A 25,804-nucleotide genomic window follows, 5' to 3' on the forward strand; every position below is an offset into this window, starting at 1 on the left:
TCTCCATTTTGATTTGAGAGCAGCGATGTCAATCATTCCGCTCCCACCCACTGATTGTGCGGTCGGGGGGCGGGGCGCGATTTGAAAGTTGCGCGTGCGCAGTGATGCTGACTTGGGCCCTGGGCTGCGCACTGGCGGTGCTGGCAGTCGGCGCGATCGCGCTTCTGCTGCTTGGCCTCCCGGGCCTGGGCTTCCGCCGGTGGCGGGTTGCGAGGTGCGGCCAGATGGCTCGCACCGAGAAGCCGCTCTTCAGGATCGCGTGAGTCCGACTGTGGTGGGCGGTACGAGGGGCGGGGCGGCGCGGCAGGGCCGAAGCGTGAGGGGCTGAATGCACACGGACGGCCGGTGAGCTGCCAATCACTGGCCAGCTGTCAATCAAGCGCTCTGCCCCGTCATGGGGCTCTGGTGCAGAGGTTGCCTTTACCTAGCGCCTATTTGAGAGTCGTTAAACTCTGGGGCCGAGGTTGAAACATGTACAGGGGAGGTTGCATTCGTGTAGCGCCTTGCACAGCCTTGGGCTGGTCAGCCCTTTCATTTGGGAGTCACCAGTGCCGAGGTTGCAATGTGTGCAGGAAAGGTTGCATTCGTCTAGCGCCTTGCACAGCCTTGGGCTGGTCAGCCCTTTCTTTTGGGAGTCACGAGTGCCGAGGTTGCAATGTGTGCAGGAAAGGTTGCATTCATCTAGCACCTTACACAGCCTTGGGCTGGTTAGCCCTTTCTTTTGGGAGTCACAAGTGCCGAGTTTGCAATGTGTGCAGGAAAGGTTGCATTCGTCTAGCGCCTTGAACAGCCTTGGGCTGGTCAGCCCTTTCATTTGGGAGTCACCAGTGCCGAGGTTGCAATGTGTACAGGGAAGGTTGCATTCGTCTAGCGCCTTGCACAGCCTTGGGCTGGTCAGCCCTTTCATTTGGGAGTCACCAGTGCCGAGGTTGCAATGTGTGCAGGAAAGGTTGCATTTGTCTAGCGCCTTGCACAGCCTTGGACTGGTCAGCTCTTTCATTTGGGAGTCACGAGTGCAGAGGTTGCAATGTGTGCAGGAAAGGTTGCATTCATCTAGCACCTTACACAGCCTTGGGCTGGTTAGCCCTTTCATTTGGGAGTCACGAGTGCAGAGGTTGCAATGTGTGCAGGAAAAGTTGCATTTGTCTAGTGCCTTACACAGCCTTGGGCTGGTCAAAGCACTTTATTTGGGAATTGCGAGCCTCTGATGCCAAGGTTGCAAAGTGTTCAGGAAAGGTTGCATTAAGAATCTGAATTTGTTGTCATCACATGACATGAAATTCGTTGTTCTGTGGCAGCATTAACAGTGCAGATACTGTTGTAAACTACATTCCAAAAATAAATAAATGGTGCAAGAAAATGGGATAAAGTGAGGTTGTGTCTGTGGTTCATTGTCTATTCAGAAATTTGGCGGCGGAGGGGAAGAAGCTGTCCTTGTGCAGCTGACTGTTCGTCTTTCGGCTCCTGTACCTCCTTCCTGGTAGTAGCAGAGTGAAGAAGACATGGTGGTGGGGGTTCTTGAGGATGGAGGCTACTTTCTTAAGACATTGCCTCTAGTAGATTTGTTTTAAGTTTAAATTTAGACATAGCACATCAACAGACCATTTTGGCCCACGAGTCTCTGCTGCCCAATTTAGATTCAATTAATTTTCATCCCTACCCCCGGTAAGTTTCCAACAGTGGAAGGAAACTGGTGCCCCTAGGGAAACCCCTGTACATTTGGGAGGAAACTGGAGCACCCGTAGGAAAACCATGCAAACATGGGGAGAACGTACAGATTGTGTGGGATTTGAACCCAATCCCGATTCGTGGTGCTGTAATGGCATTGTGCTAACTTCTGCGCCAACCATGCCACTCCATGATGAAGTGAAGATTGGTGCCTGTGATGTCGCAGGCCAACTTAACAACCCTTTGGAGTTTTTTTTCCTATCCTGAGTGTTGGCACCTCTGTACCAGACAGTGATGCGACCAGTCCGAATGCACGGTACACCTGTAGAAATTTTCGAGTCTCTTTGGTGACATACCTAATCTTCTCAAACTCCTCATGAAGTGCAGCCGCTGGCGAGCCTCCTTTGTGATTGCATCGACATGGAGTCTCCAGGACTGATCCTCAGAAATGTTGACACCTAATTCAATAAACATTAGCGCCTTTCAAAGCCTCTGGTCGCCTAATTCTAGGAAGGATTTTAATGCTGGAAGGGGTGCAGAGGAGATTGATCATGATGTTGATCGGGAGAGTATGAGATATAGCGAGAGGTTGTGTAGGCTGCTGCTTCACTCCCTAGAGTGTTAGAGGCCGAGGGCTGATATGGAGGTTTATATAATAGGTGCTTTGGAAAAGTGAATGCTTACAACCTCTGGGTGGAGGGTATTGGTTTAAGATGCAAGGGGAGAGATTTATGAGGGCTGCTGGGCTGCACTTGTACTCCCAGCCCGGACCTGGCTGAGAACCATGCTGGAGGGCGCTGATGTCACCTGGGTGTCACGTGGTCCCCTAACGCGGGTTTCTAAACCCTGTGCTGGAAGGAAGGGAAACTCTCGATGCCGCCATTTTGGCCGGCTCCCCCACCGCGTGGCTTACAAGCGGGGCTGGTTCACCTGCCTTGTGGTGAGTCGCCACACCAGAATATTATCTGTGATTCTACTTGCAGCTATTTCATGCACAAACTTACTGGAGGAACTCAGCAGCGTCTCTAAGAGGTATAACCGATGTTTTGGACCTGAGCCCTTCATCAAGGTATGAGCAGAAATTAGACAGGCACCTGAATTAAAAAGCTGGGGAGGAGGGAAGAAAGGAGAGGAGGAGCACAGATGAACAGGTAGAAGCTATAATTGCACATGGTTAGGAGGACAGGAGCTAATGTTACCCCACTATTTAAAAAGGGGGGTAGAGAAAAAGCGGGGAATTATAGGCTGGTGAGCCTTGCATCAGTAGTGGGCAAAATGATGGAATCCATTATTAAGGATGTAATAGCGGAGCATATGACTAGCAGAGAAGGGATCGGACGGAGTCAACATGGATTTACAAAAGGTAAATTGTGCTTGACAAATCTATTGGTATTCTTTGCGAAGGTGACAGGTAAAATAGATGGGGGAGAGCCAGTGGATGTGGTGTACCTGGACTTCCAAAAGGCCTTCGATAAGGCCCCGCATAAACGACTGGCTTCCAAAATCAAGGTTCATGGGATTGGGGGCAAAGTATTGATGTGGATTGAGAACTGGCTGGCAGGTAGAAGACAGAGAGTTGGGATAAATGGCTCGTTTTCTGAGTGGCAGGCGGTGACCAGTGGGGTGCCACAGGGATCTGTACTGGGACCACAGCTGTTCACAATTTACATTAATGATCTGGATGAGGGGATTGGATGTAATATCTCCAAATTTGCAGATGACACTAAGCTAGGAGGGGTTGTGTGCACGGAAGAGGGGGTCAGGAAGCTCCAGTGTGATTTGGATAAATTGAGGGACTGGGCAGATCCATGGCAAATGCACGACAATGTGGATAAATGTGAGGTTATCCACTTTGGTAATACAAACTGGAGGGCAGATTACTATTTGAATGGCAATAGATTAAGAGATGGGGAAGTGCAGAGAGACCTAGGGGTACTTGTACACCAGTCTCTGAAGGCGAGCATGCAGGTACAGCAGGCGCTTAAAAAGGCAAATGGTATGTTGGCCTTCATATCAAGAGGGTTTGAGTCTAGGAACAAGGATACCTTACTACAGCTGTACAGGGCCTTGGTGAGACCCCACCTGGAGTATTGTGTGCAGTTTTGGTCACCTTATCTAAGGAAGGATGTTCTTGCAATGGAGGGAGTGCAGAGGCGATTCACCAGGCTGATACCTGGAATGGCAGGAATGACTTAGGAGGAAAGATTGCGCAAATTGGGATTGTACTCCCTGGAGTTTAGAAGATTGAGAGGGGATCTCATAGAGACGTATAAAATTCTGGCAGGACTGGACAGAATGGATGCAGATGGGATGTTTCCAAGGATGGGAAAATCCAGAACCTGGGGCCATGGTTTGAGGATAATAGGCAAACCCTTTAGGACCGAGATGAGGAGGAATTTCTTGACCCAGAGGGTGGTGAATCTGTGGAATTCATTGCCACAGAGGGCAGTAGAGGCAGGTTCATGAAATATATTTAAGAGGGAATTAGATCTATTTCTTCAGTATAAGGGTATTAAAGGTTACGGAGAGAAGGCGGGGACGGGGTACTGAACTTTAAGATCAGCCATGATCTCGTTGAATGGCGGAGCAGGCTCGAAGGGTCGAATTACCTACTCCTGCTCCTATCTTCTATGTTTCTAGTAGAAAGGTGAGAATTGATAGGGAGAAAGCGGAGGGGGAAGATGTGTCTGGTGGTGGGATCACATAGTAGAGGGTGGAAATGGTGGAGGAGGATTTTGAGGCTGGTGGGCTGGAAGGGCTTGTAACTGCTATATGTCGACATTTTAAAAATAATAAAGGATTAACAATGATTGGAGATCTTGTTTGGAGAAGTTGGATAGGATGGAGCTTTTTCTTCATCTGCAGTCAGATGAAGAGGGACCTTGATAATCTGGGTCATAGACAAGGTGAATGGTCTGTGTTTTTCTCCAAGAAAGATAGTCTAAAACTAGAAGGTATAGGTTTAAGGGTAGAGGGGAAAGATTTAAAAGAGACCACAGTGGCAACATTTTTCTCATGGGGGCAGTGGGAATGTGGATCTAGATGCCATAGGTACAGTTACAGTGTTAAAGACACTTGGACTGGTATGCAGATAGCAATGTTCAGGGATAGAGGCCAAACACAAAGCATGGATAGGTTGGGCTAAAAGGCCATCTTCCATGCTGTACAACTGTCTCTAACGGAAACTGCTGCAAATGCTCAGCAGATAAGAGAGCGTGTGTGGATAAACAGCACGGTTAGCGAAGCAGCTAGCGCAACGCCTTTACAGCGCCAGCGATCAGGACCAGGGTTCAAATCCTGTGCTGTCTGTAAGAAGTTTGTACATTCTCCCCATGTCTGCGTGGGTTTTCCTCAAGGGCTCCTGTTTCCTCCCAGTGTAGTTTAATTGGGCAGCAAGACTCGTGGGCTGAAATGGGCCTGTGTGTCTAAATGTAAAATTTATATTTTTTAATTAAAAAACTGTTTCAGGATGTGGACCCTTCATCAGAAGGGATCTGTGACAGGGTCTGGAGCTGAAATATTAGCTCCATGTGTCTTCCAGCAGAAGCTACTTGTCCCATTGAGTGTTCCTGACACTTCCTGTTTTTAATTATAGTACATAGAAATCTAGGGCACAGAACAGGCCCTTTGGCCCACTGTAATAACCTGCTCTAACAGCTGCCTAGAATGCCCCTACTACAAAGCCCTCCAGAAGCTGCAATATGCAAAGATCTTGTGTACAAAATACAAAGTTAACACGTAGTACCATATTTAGTTTAAAAGGCAAATGGTTTTTGTTGCAATAGTTGTAGAGATGTTGGTGAAGCCACACCCAGAGTATTGTGAACAGTTCTGGTCTCTATTTAAGAAGGGTTACATTTACATGGGAGCTAATTCACTCAAGTGATTTATGGAATCTAGGCGTTGTCTGATGAGGAATAAATGAAAGCAGGTTGGACCTGTAGTCATTGGAAATGAGAAGTATGAGAGGTGGTCCCTTTGAAATGCAAGACTCATTCCTAGAGGGTTAGGTGGATTCTGCATCTTCCCCCGAGCGAACAGGTATGGTTTCGCAATAAGGGATGACCCAGTTAAGGTAGAGATTGAAACTAATTTCTTCTTGGTTTTCAGAGTCTTCTGAATTCTGTGTGCCAGATTGGTGTGGAGGTTGAGTTAGTGATTGGACACAAGCCTCGGGTAGATTTTTGTTGGTCTGCAGGAGAGTCGAAGGTTTGGGAAATCCAGTAAGTAAGTGGCGTTGAGACCAAGATCAAGTCCAGCCATGCTCTCGTCAAGTAGTAGAACAGGTTGGCACACACTCCTGCACACACGTTCTCAATCACCAAAAGCAAAAAAATAATTATCTTAAAACTGTTGTGTGTGATTGAGAATTAAATATTGGGCGGGTCAACTTCTCAGTGCAGTGGCCATGGAATCTTTCCCTGCATCTGTCAGTCTGATTTTTGTCCTCAAGTTTCTGTTCTGGGACTTCATTTCTTAATTTTTTAACAACAGGTTGCTGCTCAGTGAGATCAGACCGTGGCAAAACTGAACGGTTAAATGTGTTGAATTATGCAGATTATTTCCAAGTTCTGCAATATGTGTCTTAAGTTTCAAGTTAAAAATCATTTGTTAGAAAATACTTGACACCTGTGCCGTGTGACATCTAAAAGAGCACAATTGCATAGTACAGGATTGTAATGAAAAAGGTCAATTAGCATTAATCAAGAGCAATATGATAGCCCAGTTATGGGGTTTATTCAGGAGGCTGCAGGGAATAAACTCTCTTTAAGACATTTGGTGCATGTTTTCAGCACTCTTAAGCTTTGTGTCTTGGGTATGATGGGTCCATTCATCATGTTGGCTACCTTTCCTACCCAGCGGGAGATGCAGTCCATGAAGAGAAAGGAAATTTGCTTGATTTTTCTGAGCTTCATTCACCACCTTCTTTAGCTTCTTCCAATCTCAAGCAGAGCAGCTCCCATCTTCTAGCACCTATAGAAGTTGAGGGACAAGGTGGACGCCAGACTTGCTCCTGTTTTCTTGAGAGTGTTAATGTTGGTTTGGGTAACCCCGGGCTACAGTAGGTCTGAGTAATCGAGTGATGGGGACAGGTAATGTCTCCCTGCAGTGTTCAGATTCAGGGCCGATCACAAGGAATGTCTTTGCGTTGTTTGCTCTTGCATTTTTGTTTTGGTTGAGATTCCATGGTCTGAATCCAGACAAAATAAACTCAGCATAATGAGTTTGCATTCCATCAGGCTGTGGATGCACAAGCCCACCCAACAAAATGGTCATAAGACCGTGCTGCCCACATGCCCTCTTGATCCATCACCCATGTGCCAACTGAACCTGGTCAACACCATATCAAATTTAAATTTTAAGTTAGCTGAAATTCCTTGGTACTTTAATTGTACAGGTCTGGTAACATGGTGCACAGTGAAGAGTGGATCTGTTCCTTTGGACATTTTGTACAAGGTTTCTGCAGTACTATCCTGGGAACAAGGTTCTCAGAGACTACACAAAAATAATTAGTGTAAGATTCGGTCAAATGCTCAGCAGATAAGAGAGCGTGTGTGGATAAACAGCACGGTGAGCGAAGCAACTAGCGCAACGCCTTTGCAGCGCCAGCGATCAGGACCAGGGTTCAAATCCTGTGCTGTCTGTAAGAAGTTTGTACATTCTCCCCATGTCTGTGTGGGTTTTCCTCAAGGGCTCCTGTTTCCTCCCAGTGTAGTTTAATTGGGCAGCAAGACTCGTGGGCTAAAATGGCCTGTTGGGCCATTTAAATATTACATTTAATATGGAGACCTGGGCAAAAGTTCCCAAGACACCAGTTCGATTCCCATTACAGCAGTGAAGAATTTGATCTCTTAATTAAGACTGGAATTAAAAGACTGGATCACAGAAAAATAATCAGATTGTTGTTATTCCCACATGGGGTGGGGGGGGGGAGGGGACTTGGTCTGTAAACTGTGCAGAGTCCTGGGTTTGAGGGAGGGGTATAGCTGGGATAAAAAGGTTGAGAATGACTAGCTTGCAGTGTTGTTCAGGGAAGTAAATGGTTAATCTGGCCTGTCCATGACTCTCAGTAATGAGAGTTTATTGATTATTCTCGGGAATGGTTTCTCAAGGCAATGTCTTGTCATCACATGGAAACAGGCCCTTCAGTCCACAGTTTACACTAATCACACAGCACCATTTTATACTAATCCTACACCAATCCCTTTTAATAATAAATGCCCCCTTACGTACACACTTAGGGCAATTTACAGTGGCAACTAAAAATCTAAATCTTTGGGTTGAGCTGTGATGGAAAACCAGAACACCCAGTCACAAATGTTTGAAACTTACACCGTCACAAATGTTTGAAATCTACACACACCGCGCCAAGGGTCAGTATTGGACTCGAGTCGTGTGTGCTGTGAGCCAACAGCTTTACCCACTCACTGTGTATCCTGCTGGAGGAACTCTGGGTTGAGCACCATCAGCAGGAGGATGAGTTGATGAAGGTTTCCAGTGCAAAATGTGGACAATTCTTTTCCTCTTCTGATGTCGTTTGCCCCACTGAGTTCTACCCGCAGATTGCAGATGCTGAAATCTGGAGCGTTAACAGCCTTTGATGTGTCTGCAGCTATTCTCTTTTCTCTACAGGCATGTTGTTGACACAATGGTGGTCAGCTCCTGCCTTGAACCACTACAGGTCCAGTGGTAATGGCGTTGATGTCCATTATGGTGACTTGCCTGAACGATCAATTGACACAGTAAAACATGAAAGTCTGCAGACGCTGTATTTGTAATAAAAATACAGGGACTCTGGAGGAACTCGGCAGGTCTCGCAGCATCCATAGGAGGTAAAGATATAGAATCGACGTTTCGGGCCCTCGAGGAAGGGCTCAGGCCCAAAATGTCGATTCTATATCTTTACCTCCTGTGGATGATGCGAGACCTGCCGAGTTCCTCCAGCGTCCCTGTGTTTTTTAAATCAATTGACACAATATCAGTGTACAACATTTGTACAAATTACCAGAAATATCCAGTTGTTCATCCCTCTGAATGGATTTTGAGTCAGATCACATTGTGATGTGAGATGCCAAGATTTGGTGGAGTTGATCTGTGTTGTGGTGTCTGTATGGTTGAGGTGGGGTGTCACTAAGTCTGAGATGTCAACAAATCAAAGTTGCAGTGACCCTCTGGCAAGATGTGCACAGTTAATCCTTTAATATAATTTCAGATTCCATTTGTTGTCATTTGCACAGAGTTCACAAGTAATTGTGTGCCCTGTAAAGATGCACAAAGTGGTGCCACTAGTCCAGCTCCACTTCAAGAAAAGACTAGAGACATTGAGTATCTGTGAACTCTGGTTTTCTCTTCTTCCCCCTCCCCCCCCCCCCTTCCCTAACTGCATGACGTCCAGTCCAGCGATGAGCTGAGCTCGAGGCGTTCAAGTCATCCTCCTTGACTGCTCGTTCCAAATCCCTGATATGGTTAGAAAGACCCTCTCAATCTGGGATCCCTTCTTGCCATCAGCATCCTCATTCATCTGAGCCCAGCAGCCCATAGCCTGGTGTGCGACCTTCATCCACTGAACTTTGTGCTGGTCTGGTCTGTGGGGGGCATGGTGGACACAACTTCAGGATCGAAGGGCATCATTTAAAACAGAGATGCAGAGGAATTTCTTTAGACAGAGAGTGGTGAATTTCTTGAATTTGCTTCCGGGGTGGCCGTGGAGGCCAGTTCATTGGGTGTATTTAAGGCAGAGATTGAATAGAGTGTCGAAGGTTGTGAACAGGGGAGTGGGGCTGAGTGAGAGAATAGATCAGATCATCAGCGCTTTCTCCACCTCACACCCACCCCTCCCTCTCTCCCTTTGTGTTAATGTCTGATTTGCTCTGTTTCAGATACTCTTTGTATACAAAGACCAGGCTAGGGTACATTTTTCACAAGAAGCAGTTGAAAAGGACGCGAGAGCATTATCCCAGCGGCCACTCGGTTGTCTGTCCAAGGATCATTAATGGTAAGTGCCATTTAATTGAGGGATAACCACCTTGACCACAGCGATTCCTTTTTGGAAGTTTGCAATCTGCATGCTGTAAATTGAGATCATGGGAAATGAACTGTAAATCTGTCAACATCCAATTCCAATTGGAGTGGAAAGACACAAAAACTGCAGATGTGGGAACTCTGAAATTTGAAAGCCGTGTGTTTGCCAGATTTCTGTAGTGTGAGAAATATTTCACTTCTGAGGAAAGAGGAAATGTTTTTCTCTCCACAGATGCTAAGTATTTTCCATTTGTATTATTGGATCTTAACAGTTTTATGAGCACTGGACCAATCTTTGGAATGAGAAGGTTGCGCCCTGCTCCAGAGATTTAAACGCCTACTTTAGACCAGCCACTCTCAACAGGGCCCCAATGACCCCACTGGGGGCCCATTTAAAAAAGGCCCTTGCTTTCTTTTCACCTCACATAACATAAATGTTTCTATGTGGTCAGTAGGAGATAAGTATGGAAGAAACCAAAACTTGATTACTTAACAGGGAAGGGGTCCCATAAACTTTGAGCAGAATCCTAAGGGGACATAGCCAAAAAAAATGTTGCAAATGGCTGGTTTAGACTAACACTGAAAATGTACTAAAGAGGTACTGTATTGTCAGAGGGGGAGAACAGAGTGATGTTCCTTAGGATTGAAGGTGACTTGATCGCACTCCATTATCTCTGAGGTAGTGTGAGACAAGTTATGGCAAGGTTAGCACAGGCTATAACAGTGCCAACAACCTGGTTCAAACCTGGTGCTGGCTGTAAGGAGTTTATATGTTCTCCCCATGTCTGTGACGCATTCCAAAAATGTACAGGGTTGTAGGTTAATTTGGGTGTAATTGGATGGCACCGGTTTAAGTGGCTGGAATCAGCTTCAACAGTCCTGCAAATAAAATTTTATTTAAAATTTAAAGTGGGAACATCTCGGGAAGATAGGACAGGAGGCACCTGATGGGACATGCAGGTAGGTAGTTTGTCAGGCAAAGGGCTCCTTCTTCCCTTTTGGTGCATGAACATGAGGCTCCCAGTGCCATCCTAAATGCTCCTCCACATTTTTTGGGGGAACATCCATGTATACATAATTAATAAAACTAAGTACAAATGTGGTAAATATAGAGGGGAAAAAAAAAACTTTGTCCCTCCCTCCTCCCCCACCCCTTCCCTAAAGTATCTAAGAAAGAGGATAAAAGAAAGTTGGGAGAATGCAAAAAAAAAAAATCTCAATACAAATAATAATGGGACCGAGGGTTACCAACAGGATGAGCTTTCAGAGAGTCCTTCAAATTTTAAAACCAACGGATTGTAAATATGGGCTCCATATATGATATTTATTGCATAAATTGTTATTTTCTCAAGTGGAATACAAGTACGCAATTCAGTATGCCACCTCTCCATTCCTAAATCTGTATCTGATTTCCAAGTAATGGCTATGTACTTCCTAATGCTCCTCCACTTTGAGTTGTCCTGGGTTGGGGACTGCTGTGATGTTAATGGGGGTGAGGCAAGTGTACCGAGGGAGGGCTAAACGAGAGACTGGAAATCAAAGTGCTAGAGGTGCTCGACAGATCTGGCAGCATCCATGACAAATGACGATTCAAACCGAAATCCTTCATCGGGAATGGTAAGAAATAAAAGGAGGAGGGGGGAGGAGCATAGGTTGGTAGGAGATAGTTGAATACAGATAGGAGGGGGAAGAGATGGGGAAAAAGTAGGAAGCCAGGAGATGATTGGAGGAAGAGGCCGGGAGAGAAGGAAGACGGACACGTAGTAGCTGGAGGCCTGAGTGGGTGCTGATGTGGTTGTGGAGCTTGACAACAGCAGAACTGCTCTCTGAGGGGTTGCACTTGCTCTCCGAATCCAATTTATTGTCATGAACGTGTCACGTATTTGTTGTTTTGCATCAGCATTAGGACAACAAATATTGCTATAAATTGCATTTAAAAATAAATAAATTGGTAGAAAAGATGAGAAAATGATTCATTGTCCATTCAGAAATCTGATGTCTGAGGAAAAGAAGCAGTTTTCTTCTTCTAGCTTCTGTACCTCCTTCTCGATGGTAGCAGTGTGACGAGGGCATGACCGAGGAGGTGGGAGTCCTTGAGGATAGAAGCTGCTTTATTAAGACGCCGCCTCTTGCAGATGTGCTCAATGAAGACTGGTGCCCATGATGGTGTTGGCCGAGTTCACAAGTCTGTGGCCGCCTTCTGTCTTGTGCATTGGCATCTCTGTACCAGACAGTGAGCAGTGCTGAGGGAGGTTTTAAGAAATCCCTTGAGTCTTTTCCTTCATCATCTGCCTAGTAATTGCTTCCTGTCACTTAGCTTTGTCACAAAACTTTGTTTTGACTGTTTCCAACTGAGCTGAATGAGTACGTTACGGCCTCAAGGCCGCTGTTGGTTTACTTATCCAGCCTATAGACTTGGAGGAATTTATAAATGGGTTGTTTTTATCTCTCCCATGTCTCTGGTGAAGGAAGTGAAATTCTGGTGGAGTGCTGTACCATTATGGGTGTGGGACCATAGGAGTGAGGAATGGAGGGCTGTTAGGATTAGTACTTGATTCCTTTATTGTCAAGTAATAAAACAGGTGTAATAGTACACAAAATTGCCTTTAGTCTGCCAAAAGGCAGGCAGATTTCGCCATCAGTAATCCCTTGCAGTCAGAGAAAGAGAAGCAAAGGGAAGTCTTCTCCCACCCCACTCTGAGTCACTAAGTGTCCATGCATTCGCCTCCAGCACCCCTGCAGCCACACAGGCTTCAGTTCATATCGTCAGCTATCCGAGGTCCAGATCTGAACCTCCAACACGAGCACTCAGCAACCTCCAATACCTGGTACGCTTCAGCCAATCTCCAGCAGTTCGCAACCTGGTGCGAGTCCTTTGACCGCAGTCGCCCATAGCCTGTAAACTGTGAGGGGTGGGATGGCAATGACGGGGTTATTGGACTGCTGGGGATAGATGGCTCTGAATGGGTGGGAGATGGTTGCCACTAAGGAAACCTAGCTAATGGGAGCACTTGCACAAAGGAAGGGCGTATCTGTCAGCAGGTAACACCTAGGGAGTGCTACTGTGACTGGCGAGCAGTACTGAAGAAATAATGTGCTGCCTGCACAGGCCCTGTTTAACGGTGTGTGCTTGAGAGTAAATAGCTGAATTGTCCAGACCAGCCATTCTCAACAGGGTGGGTTGCTACAACACATTTAAGGGAAGCCATGGACTGAATTCATAACATATTTCTGATATGTAGTCCGAAGGAGAGAAGTACAGAAGAAACCAACCAAACTTGACTGCTTCACAGGGAAGGGGGCCAGAAACTGAGCGGAGTTCTAAGGAGGCCATAGCCAAAAAAAAGGTTGAGAACGGCTGTTCCAGACCACAAGAATAGATTAACTGGTAATAATTTGTGTTTGGCATCATGCTGTGTTGACATTGGCTGACCTCTTAAACAACATAACAACAGTGACTAGGCTTTTAATTGTGTGCTGTGAAGCGCTTGCTCATTCTAAAGTTATAACAGATGCAATATAAATATGAGGCACTTCTTACCACCAGGCCTTGGTATATAAACAATTAAAATTATGAAAGAGACAAAATAGTGGAGGGCAAGTTGTTTCTGCTGGCAGTTGAGATGAGAACTAGAAGACACAGCCTCAAGATGGGGTGTGGGGGGGGGGGAATGAAACAGCTTTTCCCTGAGAGCAGAACATCTGTGTAATTCTCCACTCAAAAAGGCAGTAGAAGCTGGCCTCATAAAACATATTTAAGACCCGAGTTAGATTTTTGCTTAGTCGGCAAATGAAGGGTTATGGAGATAAGGCAGGTCATGGAGTTGAGTCCATGGCCTCATCAGCCATCATCTTATTGAATGGCTGAGCAAGTTTGATGGGCCAGATGGCCAACTCCTGTTGGGGAGCTGCAAGGCTCTCTATTGCTTTCTAGAAACCTTAAGAGTAGCTTCAGTCAGTATCATAGTTCAATGTACAATAAAACCTCTGGTGTCTGGCATGCATGGGGATTGATAGATGCCGGATAAGAGAATTTTCCTGATGCTTGATGTTGTGTGTTGTGTGATTAGTAAGGCGTACCTATTTTAAACTTCTGTATTTATTTTCTGCAATCCTTCAGCCACCTTCGCTCCAGGGAAAACTAGCCCTTTCAATGTCTCCGAATAACTAACGTCCTGCTGTTATGACCACATTTTCCACTGCAACCACATCCTTCCTACAGTGTGGTAACCAACTGCACATAACACTGCAGTCTGTACAGTTGCAACATAACATATTCTCTGTCTTGATTTATGAAGGCGACATGAGGTGTGCCTTCTTCACCACCCCATTACCTCCGTAGCCATGTTCAGGGAACTATGGTGTTCGTCAACATTCCATAGCAATGCCTAATACATAAAAGTGCTGGAGAAACTCAGCAGGTCATGCAGCATCCATAGGAAATAAAAGGTAACCAGCATTTCTGGCCTGGACTCTAAATGTTGGTTACCCTTTACTTCCTATAGACGCTTGTTACGAGCCCAGAGGACCCCAAAACTCAGCAGCAATAGAAATTCACCAAGACAAATGGTTACTTAAACAAAAGTTGCTTTTAATTATCTTTAAAACATGAAAACAGAATCACACTTTACCTTAACTTGGCTAACCTAACTTAACCCCTTCTAATTCTAAGCGCACATGTATATAATGTGTGTGTAAGTTCAGAAAAGTTCTTTGGTTCACAGTCCAATCTCACTTCTCATTCCTCCAAGTTCACTGGTTGCAGGCAATTCTTATACTGTGCACAGAATTCAACATTTATAAAGTTCGCCAGGCTTTGGTGCTTGAAAGGTAAATGGTTACCGCTCAGGAAAGTTCTTGTCTGTTTTCAGAGAGAGATTTGTTGTTCCAGGTATTCACAACTGATTCCTTTTTAATTAGCCATTCCAGTGTCTTGCAGATGAAACTTGCCCCTTCAGGGTTCTCCAGATGATAACCTCTTTCTTTCAGGTCACCACCAAGTTCCTTTTTGTTTCTTTTATTCCAAGTGAAACATTAGACAGCCAGTCCTCTCCTCTTGCATGAACCACAAGGGCTTTGACCAGGCCGTCATCGAATTGGGGCTTTCACAAGCTTTCCAGCTTGTCCTGTTCCAGTCCCAGCTGTTGTTGCCAGCTGTAACACTGTAGAAGTGATTGCTCTATCGCTCTCGCTCTGTCTCTGTGCTTCTCTCAGAGAAAGCATGTTTGACTCTCTCTGCTTCCAAAACCACATGACCCTCTTAGAACAACTCCAGACAATCTGCAGCTCCAATAAGATCTTTCATTTGTTGCCTTTTGTAAACAACAATCCATAGTGAAGTCTCTTGGGCACTCTCCAACGCACTTGCAAAAGCTGTGGAGCCAATATGTCTAGCATTAGCAGAGCTCCAGTATTTCAAATAAGATCTGTTTTAATTTATCTCCCAAAAACATATCTATATACTCTCACATTTTTCCTCGTTTAAAGGAATTTTAACTCTAGTTAAAATTCAGTTATAACTGACTTTAAAATCACTAAAGGTATAAAAATACACAATATACAAGATTTTATAATAAAGTAACCCAATTTTGAGAATATTTCTATACATCTTGACCAACAATCTGCTATCACATTATTTGTATATGATATCTGATATGATTAATTTGCATGTTCTGGTAATATTAAACTCCAGTTTAACAATCTTCTGTTTTTATTCTTCAGTTATTCAAAAATACCAGAGGATTGTGGTCAGTAAATATCACAATTGGTTCATGAGAGGTACCGAGATGCACATCAAAATTCTGCAGAGCAAATATTATAGATAAGAGTTTTTTCTCAATAGTGGAATCGTTCCTTTGATGAACATTGAATTTTTTTTGAAAAGTGGGCATGATTGCACAGCCAAACACCAGTACAACTCCATCTTCAAACAGTTATGGGCCAAATGTCAAATAATAATTATACTGAATCCAGAGAGGAGATTAAAAGTCTTCTGACATGGTGTCAAAATAACCTTTTTCTCAACATCAATAAAGCAAAGGGCAGATAGCCTAGGAGAAAACATTTTCAAAGACCTGATCAGAACCAAACAGATTGACAAGACAGTCAAAAGGCACACCAAGGTCCCACACGTTTCTCAACAACTTCTGTAAATGCACCATTGAAAGCACACTAACTGCGTATGTATCTCGGCATGGGCCAGAAACTACTCTGCACCAAGCTACAGAAGGTGGAAATGCATCTCAGAAAACCATGCAAGCCTTCACTCCCCTCCCCATGAATTCCCTACTGCCTAGGTAAGGCAGCCAACATACTGCAGGACCCATCCCACCCCAGACATGCTCTCTTTCTCCTCCCTTTGTGGAGAGGTTTAAAGAGTGAAATTGTGCACCAACACAGGCTTAAAATCTGAGATGAGGAGAAACTGCTTTTCCCAGAGAGGTGCAAATCTGTGGAATTCTCTGCCCATGGGAGCTGTAGAGCCTATCTCATTATCTTTTTTTGTTAAACCTGTACCTGTTCAGCTGTAACAAGTAAGAATTTTGGTACATTCTGCAATATGTATAACAATGAACTTCATTATATGTCATTCTTGTATAGTAGGGGATTTGAAGGTTGCGGAAAAAAGGTAGGTGGAACTGAGTCCGTGGTCAGATCAGCCATGATCTTGTTGAATGACTGAGTAGGCTCGACAGCTTAGATGGCTGACTCCTGCTCCTTATTTTTGTGTTCTTCCTTGTAAGCATCAGGCTATTGAATGCCCCTCAGTTACTGCAGTCTTTCCCACCTTAGCTTTATGTTCATTGATCAGATGCAATAGAGCAGGAGTGGGACGGTAGCATTGCTCATCAGGGAAAATATCACAGCTGTGCTCAGACAGGGCAGACTAAGGGCTCATCTACTGAGGCTACAAGGATGGAGCTGAAAAATAGGAAAGGTATGATGGGACCACCCAATAGTCAGAGAGCAAATCTGTAGAGAGATAGCTGACAGCTGCAGGACACTAACTGCGTATGTATCTCGGCATGGGCCAGGAACTACTCTGCACCAAGCTACAGAAGGTGGAAATGCATCTCAGAAAACCATGCAAGCCTTCACTCCCCTCCCCATGAATTCCCTACTGCCTAGGTAAGGCAGCCAACATACTGCAGGTCCCATCCCACCCCAGACGTGCTCTCTTTCTCCTCCCTTTGTGGAGAGGTTTAAAGAGTGAAATTGTGCACCAACACAGGCTTAAAATCTGAGATGAGGAGAAACTGCTTTTCCCAGAGAGGTGCAAATCTGTGGAATTCTCTGCCCATGGGAGCTGTAGAGCCTATCTCATTATCTTTTTTTGTTAAACCTGTACCTGTTCAGCTGTAACAAGTAAGAATTTTGGTACATTCTGCAATATGTATAACAATGAACTTCATTATATGTCATTCTTGTATAGTAGGGGATTTGAAGGTTGCGGAAAAAAGGTAGGTGGAACTGAGTCCGTGGTCAGATCAGCCATGATCTTGTTGAATGACTGAGTAGGCTCGACAGCTTAGATGGCTGACTCCTGCTCCTTATTTTTGTGTTCTTCCTTGTAAGCATCAGGCTATTGAATGCCCCTCAGTTACTGCAGTCTTTCCCACCTTAGCTTTATGTTCATTGATCAGATGCAATAGAGCAGGAGTGGGACGGTAGCATTGCTCATCAGGGAAAATATCACAGCTGTGCTCAGACAGGGCAGACTAAGGGCTCATCTACTGAGGCTACAAGGATGGAGCTGAAAAATAGGAAAGGTATGATGGGACCACCCAATAGTCAGAGAGCAAATCTGTAGAGAGATAGCTGACAGCTGCAGGACACTAACTGCGTATGTATCTCGGCATGGGCCAGGAACTACTCTGCACCAAGCTACAGAAGGTGGAAATGCATCTCAGAAAACCATGCAAGCCTTCACTCCCCTCCCCATGAATTCCCTACTGCCTAGGTAAGGCAGCCAACATACTGCAGGTCCCATCCCACCCCAGACGTGCTCTCTTTCTCCTCCCTTTGTGGAGAGGTTTAAAGAGTGAAATTGTGCACCAACACAGGCTTAAAATCTGAGATGAGGAGAAACTGCTTTTCCCAGAGAGGTGCAAATCTGTGGAATTCTCTGCCCATGTGATGGCAGGTGTTTTTAAAGTTTCATAATGTAAAAGGATTGGATGGTTTAAAGTTTGTCAAAGTGTTCAGAAGAGTTTTTTTTAATCCATGTATTGAGGTACCAACTAGAGAGTGTGCAATACTGGATCGCTCCTACGAAGGGAAACATAATGTCGTAGTTTCAAGATGACGACGGAGAAGGGTGGGTCTGGGCTTTGGGTTGAGATTCTAAATTGGAGAAAGGCCAATTCTAAGGAAACAAGAAAGGATCTAGAAAGCGTGGATTGGGCTCCGCTGCTTTCTGGCAAGGGTGTGATCGGTAAATGGAGGACCTTCAAATGGGAAATTTTGAGAGTACAGAGTTTGTATGTTCCTGTCAGGATTAAGGACAAAGTTAACATGCATAGGGAACCTTGGTTTTCTTTCATTTTTATTTTTAAATTTTATAACCATTAAAAAAGACTTCAATTATTATATTACAAATCCATTACAAATATGTGGTATCTGTCTATAAAATGAACCCTTCTATTATCCCCCCAACCCCCTACAAAAAAAGATAGATATATAGTACAAGACACTCCCAACAGAAGTACTGTAAAACTTGTAATATGTTGAGACTTTTTAGGAGAAAGGAAATGTCAGAGTTTCATTTAAATATCGATATCAATACTTTGTAAATATGGGCTCCATAGTTCACAAAATGTATTATATTTATCTCAGGTTATATTTATATTTTTTTCAGGTGGTATGCATTTTTGAACTTCTGCATGCCAACTTTTCCGTCCCAATTCTACATCTGCCTTCCAAGTTATTACAATACATTTTCTAGCCATTGCCAAAGCAATTTTAATACATTTTAATTTAGGTTTAACCCTTTTAACATTGAAACCTTGTCTTTTGAGGGATACTGGGGATCTGGTTAAGATGAAGAGAGAGGTGGGCCACAAGTAGATGAGGTACTTGAGTAATTTTTTTAAAATGCAGGGAAAAAAGACAAGCAAAATCAGGAGTGCTAAAAGATGAGGTTGTTTTGGCAGACAAGCTGAAAGAAAATACTAAGGTATGTTCAGAGTAAAAGGATAGTGAGGGTCAAAATTGTTCCTCTTGGAGATCAATGTATTGGAGGGTGTCGTGGACAGTGAGGAAGGTTTTCAAAGCTTACAGAGGGATCTGGACCAGCTGGAAATGGGCTGCAAATTGGCAGATAAATTTTAATGGAGACAAGTGTGAGGTGTTGCATGGATGGGAGAGGTATGGGCTGGGTTTCGGTAAATGAGACTAGAAGGCTGAAAGGGCCTATTTTCTTGCTGTGATGTTCTGTGGGTCTGTAACTGTATTCTTTGCCCTGCTACTTTGAATGTTGGAATTGACCTACTCGACCAATTGCAGAAGAACTCTTCTCGTGGTACCAGATAATGTGACAATAAGTACAAACTTGAATAATCTTGATTTACTTCCTGAAAGAACAATTATATTAATAAGACAGGATTTCTTCTACACGGACTTGTTAATTCAGCCAATAATCCTTTCCAAATGTAATTAAATTCTGTTCCAAAGATTTTTCCAGTAATTTCTCCACCATGGAATTAACCCTCAGCAGTTACAGATAGTTACCTAGCTTATTTCTGCTGCCCTTTTTTTTTAAAGTATAAAAAACTGCTTGTTCTCCAGTTCAGATGGGGAGGATGACTAATGTTGTTACCTTGTGGGCTCTTGCATTCACCTTCTTCCATCTCCTTGCTTTCTTCCCATAGTTACACAACATAGACCACATCCAGCCCTCTGTACTAATCCTTAGGAGATTGGGTGCCATGGATAGCACAGCAGTTAGAGCAAAGCTGTTACAGGGCCAGCGATTGGGGTTCAAATCCTGCGCTGTCTGTAAGGAGTTTGTATGTTCTCTCTGTGTCTGCGTGGGTTTCCTCCAGGTGCTCTGGTTTCCTCCCATCCTTCTAAACGTACTGGGGTTGTAGATCAATTGGGTGTAATTGGGGGGGTTGGGGAAGGAGCTCATGGGTCAAAAGGGCCTGTTACCATGCTGGATGTCTAAATTCAACATTAAAATTTAAAATGTAACATTTAAATTTAAATTTCACACTTCCTACTTAATACTGTCCTCCTCCAGATTATACATGCCCCTTCCTGACCTTGCCATCTTCCATGTGCATGTCCTTTATGAATACAGATGAGATTTATTTAGGACCTTGTCTACAATGTCTGGCTGCACATATAGATCACTGGTTTGGCCCTTGAAGGGACTGGGCTTATTCTTACTGCCTGCTCATACAGATTCTCCTTGATCATATTCCAAAGGATATTTTGTTGACCCCTTGTGCTTCCTAATTTCTTCTTTTTCCCTCCTACACCCTCTAAATTCCTTAAGATAATTCCTTAATTCCTGGTGCTTCCACCAGCCCAAAGGTTTGGTATTTTTTCTGATCAAGCCTTGAATATCCTTTGTTATCCAACATTACCTAATTTTGCTGTATTGCGCAATCAGTTTTATTGAACTTCTGCCAAAAAATCTGAATTTGAACTTTGAAATCAGGATATTTAGGACTTGGGAACCAGCTGTCCCTTTTCAACTATCTAGAAACTTACAGAATTATTGTTTCCAAAGTCTGGTTGTACTGGAACTTCCTCCATAGAGCATTACAGCACAGAAACAAAGCCTTTGGCCCTTCTAGTCTGTGTTGAAGTATTATTCTGTCTAGTCCTCATTGACCTGTGCTCAGACAACAGCCCTTCATACTCTTCCCATTCATGTGCCTGTTCAAATTTTCCTTGACCACTTCAACTGGTACTCCTACCACTCTGTGTGAAGTTCCCCCTCATGTTCCCTTTAAACATTTCATCTTTCACCCTTAACCCATGTCCTCTAGTTCTTGTCTTACTACCTGCTTGATTTTATTTCCTAAGATGCTGTCTAGCCTGCTTACCCGAAGGTGACACACTCGTTTTCTAGTATTTGGGCAAAAGGGTTTGGGTGTGTGGATGGACATGGGCCATTATCTATCCAGTGCTGCCTTGCTGATACTTCCCTGTGTCCTCACCTCTCCCTCTTTGACTTTCAGGAGTGAAAATTCTTCCAGTCCCGATATTGTCTGACAATTACAGTTACCTGATTGTAGATGTGGCCTCAAATCTTGCAGTGGCCATTGATCCTGCAGATCCAGAAATTATCCAGGTAAGTCCCCCTCTGTATAAATATGCGGATGACAATAAGGTTGTTGGTATTGTAGATAATGAAGATGGTTGCCAAAAATTTCAGCAAGATGGATAAAGAATGGTCAATGGAATTTCATACAGAGAAATGTGAGGTTCTCCATTTTGAAAAGTCTAACCTGGGTAAGACCAACATAGTGAAACAAGTAACTTCTGAGCTCTATGGAGAGGTTGAGCAGGCTGGGGGTCGATTCCTTGAAGCGCAGGAGGATGAGGGTAATCTCACGAAGGTGTACAAAATAATGAGAGGAATGGATTGGGTGACTTCTCCATGGATTGTCACCTTGTGGTGGAGAAGCTTGTGTGGTCCTGTGATCCCGAGAGCGATGCCGTCGGGAACCATGCTCCTGGTAGGGCCACCAATGGTGGTAAGATCGAGGGTGACGTCCCTGACAAAGAACAATCCAACCAAGTTCTCAACGGTGGAACAGGAGGACGAAGTTATTCTGAACTCAACGGCTGTGAAGGCGGACAAAGGCAGCAATAAATCCATCAGCTCCAGTCGTGGTTTTCATGCCAGTGGAACAAGTTGGTTGATTTGTGAAGTATCATGTGCTTTTTGGGGTGCAACATCAAGTACAGGCCAATGGAATGAAGACCATCATCCTGGACCCGAGGGTTAACCACGATGAGATTGGTCAAACGCAGGGAGCCTTTTTCCCCAGAGTAGGGGAATCGATAACCAGAGGATAGAGGTTGAAGGAAGAGAGATTGGAGAGAAACCTGAAGGCTAATTTTTTTTTAAACCGAGGATGGTGGATGAATGCAATGCTGCTGGAGGAGGTAGTTGAGGCTGGTATTATTACAGCATTTAAGCAACATTTGGACAGATGCATGGATAGGATGGATGTAAAGGCTATTGTGGATGGTTCATACTGTGTCATTTTGCTTGGCATGAGCAAGTTGGGCAGAAGGGCCTGTTTCCACGCTGAATGACTATGACTGTCCTCGTATTTCCTTTAAATTTTTCTCCTCCATTTAAAAAATTTTGTTTAGATGTTTTCTCGGGCATTTCTTAAACGCATGCTTTACGCTGGGGGAAAAGATTACCCTATCTTTGCTCCTCTTCATTTTATAAACTGATCACCTCTGACTCCTACACTCCAGTGAGAACAAACCAATTATCCAATTTCCCCTTGTAACTAAAACTCTCCAATCCAGGCAATTCTCTGGTATGTTTCTTGTGCACTTGTTCTAATGCAACCACATATTGACAGGGCTGGATAAAGTGGGCATAGAGAAGATATTTCCAACAGAGGGAGAGTCTAGGACCAGAGGCCACAGCCTCAGAATTAAAGAACATCCCTTTAGAACAGAGAAGAGGAGAAATTTCAGGTGGTGAGTTGGTTGAACTTGTTGCCACAGACAGCTGTGAGGGCTGTCATTGGATATGGTTCAAGTGTTGGCAGATTCTTTATTAAAGGCCCCAAAAGTTATGGGAAGCAGACTGGATATTCGAAAGATAGAGCAGCTAGGACCAGACTCGTTGGACCCAATGGCTAATTCTGCTCCTATAATCTCATGATTACCTTCCTGTAGTGTGGCGACCAGAATTGCACACTATACTCTTTGAGAAGAATACCCTGTTCAGTGTCCTTGTTGGGCAAGGACAGATAGGCATATTTATTTTTATACTCCTACAAAAGAAAGGGTTAACCTCTTGGCATGAAAAACCTGTTGATGCAGTGATGTATTCTAGTCAACCTGTGCTGATCCTTCCCTTGGGTGTCTTCAATGGGATGGTGTAACGAGGGGTCTTTTTGTATCTAAACTATGCCGTCACTGTCCTGTGAATATTTGATGGGTCAATGTCAATCTAAAACCTGTTATAAAATTTAAAATTTTATTTTAATGGTCTCTTGTTGAAGGGAACTACAATTTGTTTAATACTGATCTGGGTGCACAAAAACAGCTATTTTAACACCACTTTTATTTTTCCTTGCACGATGGGGACTCTGAATATTTATTCCACCATGGTGTCTGCAAACTTCCATATTTTACTTCTGAATGTTTATTATCTTTTGCATTCTCTCTTTTTAATTTAACATAATTTTCTATTTTTTTTAAATAGAGATACTTGTTCGGCAGTAATAATTAAGAATTTTGGTGCCTATGTACTTAAACGTTTTGTTATTAAAGCTGGATCTTAGACCCCTGTTTCATTCAGTACAAAGTGTGAAAGACTTATTTTGTTCCTACCTGTTTCTTAGGCATGTCTTGAGGAAGAGGGTGCAACCTTGGAAGCAATTCTCACAACACACAAACATTGGTGAGTTGCAGACTGCTTCTGTTTCTTTGTCAAGTTTTATTTTACTCTGAGTTTGCTTTCCTCATCCTGCACTGAAGGCTCTGGGTTGAACCACGGGCACCAGTTAACTTAAATAGAGCCGTAGAACACTACAACAGAGAAAATAGACCCTCTGGCCCTTCTAGTCTACGTCGATCTATTATTCTGCCTGGTCCCACTGACCTGTAGCCAACCCATTCCATACTCCTCCCATCCATGTACCTGTCCAAATTGTTTTCTAAAATTCTTAAAATTGTGTTAAATGGGATGTCCTAGGCAATTGATATGATATAAAGTAAAAACACAATTCTGGAGAATCTCAGCAGATCAAACAGTGTACTTTATATCGCAAAAATTAAAGATGCGTAGCCAACATTTCAGGCTTCATCAAGGTATGAGCTAAATGTAGGCAGGTGCCTGAAACATTAGTTCTGTATCTTTATCTTTGCTACATAAAGTACACTGTTTGACTTGCTGAGTTTCTTTAGCATTGTGTTTCTATTTCCATCACGGTGTCTGCAGACTTTTATGTTTTACAGTTCATACTGATGAGCTGCTCAACTGTAGAGGCCATGGCAGCTGAATTTGAGTTGCTAAAAACATGGGAATATTTCTACTGAGTGAGAGACACTGTGTAATGATTGGTGCTTAAGATCATCTTTAATCTATTTCTTTTTCCACTTGCCCCTGTCCCAGGGTTGGCTGTGAAGAATAATTGTTCTATTCAACTAGCAACCAAATCAATTATGGCTAATTAGTGCGACTTTGATTTATTTAAACAGGATGAATGCAAACCATTGTGTTTTGTTTTGCATTAACTTTGTGCAATTTATTTTTCTATTGAAAAAAGTGGATCTGATAGTAAAGCTTATGAATTGATGATGAGTGAAGAATATTTTCATTTTTCTCTTTCTGATTTTTTTTTAACCCCTTTTTCTCTCCGCTATTTTGAAGGGATCATAGTGGTGGAAATAAGGTACTAAAGAAAATCCACAAAAGTTGCAGAGTTTATGGTTCCTCCAGAGATAATATCCCTGCTCTCACAAAGTAAGTATCACGTAAGTGTGACTTTAAATCTAGAAAATGAGAACTCCTGTGGACTGCAAGGGAAGGTGGCTTGCTGTTTGGGCCGTGAGAGAGATTCTGTTTATCCTGACATTAATCTGTCAGGCCTATACAACCTAAATGCTTTTCCCGACACCCTAACTACTTCAGAGTTCATATGAATTCACCCCCGTATCATCTCCATGTATAGCATGAAGACCTCCATTCCAGAACTAGCAGCGTTTCCAGCCAGGTTTTCCCCACTGGGAGAAAACTGTGGAGAGGTAAATTTTGTTAATGTTTTAGAATTGGGAAGAGGAGAAAAAATGTTAAAATTGCAGATTTTGGCCTGTACTTGGAGAATATTTTACCATTAATTATTGGTCTAGATACGTTACGTTTTTCAGGAATGATGAAGATTATGCTACCAGATGGCAAAAATAATTTTTTTAATGGATTGCAAACAAGCATCAGATTTTGTGGAAACTTTGCCTTTTAGTAGGCTAAGGAAATTATTCGGAATGAGGCAATGTAAATTAGAAGCTTTGTATTGATGTAACACGTGGGAAGTGAAGGGTGCCATTGATGACCTGAATGAAGTTAACAGAGACTATATATGAAGGAGAACTATTTACCCTTTGAAGAAGCAAATTCTTGTTGCTGGAGCGGATGAAGGTGTTGTTCTTAAATATGACCTCTGATTCAGAGAATTTCAGATCTGGAGTGATGACCAGGGCCTGTTAGAGAGTTGAGTTGCTGGAACAGCATCAAGTTTGATCAGCTGTTTGGCTGGACAAGATGGCGTTGGGCCAAGGAAAATGGATCCTTTAAGTAAGGTCAAATTATTGTCGAGACAATTGATTTCAGTGATGAAGTTTTCTTCATGGTTTCATCAATTTATGGAAAATTTGAAAATGATTTAGCAAGAATTGTGAAGTAAAGATGAGGGCAAGGGATACAAGTTTATGTTACGTTTCCCAGCGACGATGGAAATTGTACTATCAGATGATAAAATAAATTTTTATACATTATAACAGGCATTAGATATTGTGGAAACTCTGCCTTTCAATAGGCTGAGTTAATAAGGAACTATTTGGAATGAGGCGATGGACTAGTAAATTGGTAATGTTGTTTTGGTGTAATACCTGCGAAGCGAAGGGTGTCCATCATCCGCTGTTCGGAGGCTCATTGAAGCAATGAGCTTCATCCTGTATGAAGAGGGGGGTGGTGCTATATCCTTAGGCACCAATAAGGGGGGGGGGTTTCTTTTTCTCAGGATTTTTGGGGATTGAGTGGTTTGTGGGGGGCTTCCGTTTCTTTCCCTTTTTTCCTATTCAACTTGTAAAAGCCATGTATGATTGATTGTGAATGAAATATATGTGATGTAATTCATTGTATGGCATCTGTAAATAAAATATTTTTAAAAATAATTATTCTTATTAT

The 25,804-nt window shown here is 43.5% G+C and overlaps 1 protein-coding gene across 2 annotated transcripts in view; it reads left to right on the forward strand.

Moving 5' to 3' along the window:
* The window catches only part of pnkd (PNKD metallo-beta-lactamase domain containing), a 54,795-nt gene continuing 28,991 nt past the window's right edge, over positions 1–25,804 (forward strand). Inside the window, exons 1-6 of one of the 2 annotated variants that reach the window (XM_069935983.1) lie at positions 1–259; positions 9,549–9,664; positions 15,412–15,468; positions 20,880–20,992; positions 23,241–23,299; positions 24,272–24,364. In XM_069935983.1, the coding sequence (XP_069792084.1) occupies positions 105–259; positions 9,549–9,664; positions 15,412–15,468; positions 20,880–20,992; positions 23,241–23,299; positions 24,272–24,364 (593 nt within the window). In that variant the 5' untranslated portion in view covers positions 1–104. The remainder of the gene's footprint in view (positions 260–9,548; positions 9,665–15,411; positions 15,469–20,879; positions 20,993–23,240; positions 23,300–24,271; positions 24,365–25,804) is intronic. The other variant, XM_069935984.1, reaches the window with a different exon arrangement.

The sequence above is a fragment of the Narcine bancroftii genome, chromosome 4, assembly GCF_036971445.1.
Source record: "Narcine bancroftii isolate sNarBan1 chromosome 4, sNarBan1.hap1, whole genome shotgun sequence".
In the NCBI taxonomy this organism is placed as follows: domain Eukaryota; kingdom Metazoa; phylum Chordata; class Chondrichthyes; order Torpediniformes; family Narcinidae; genus Narcine; species Narcine bancroftii.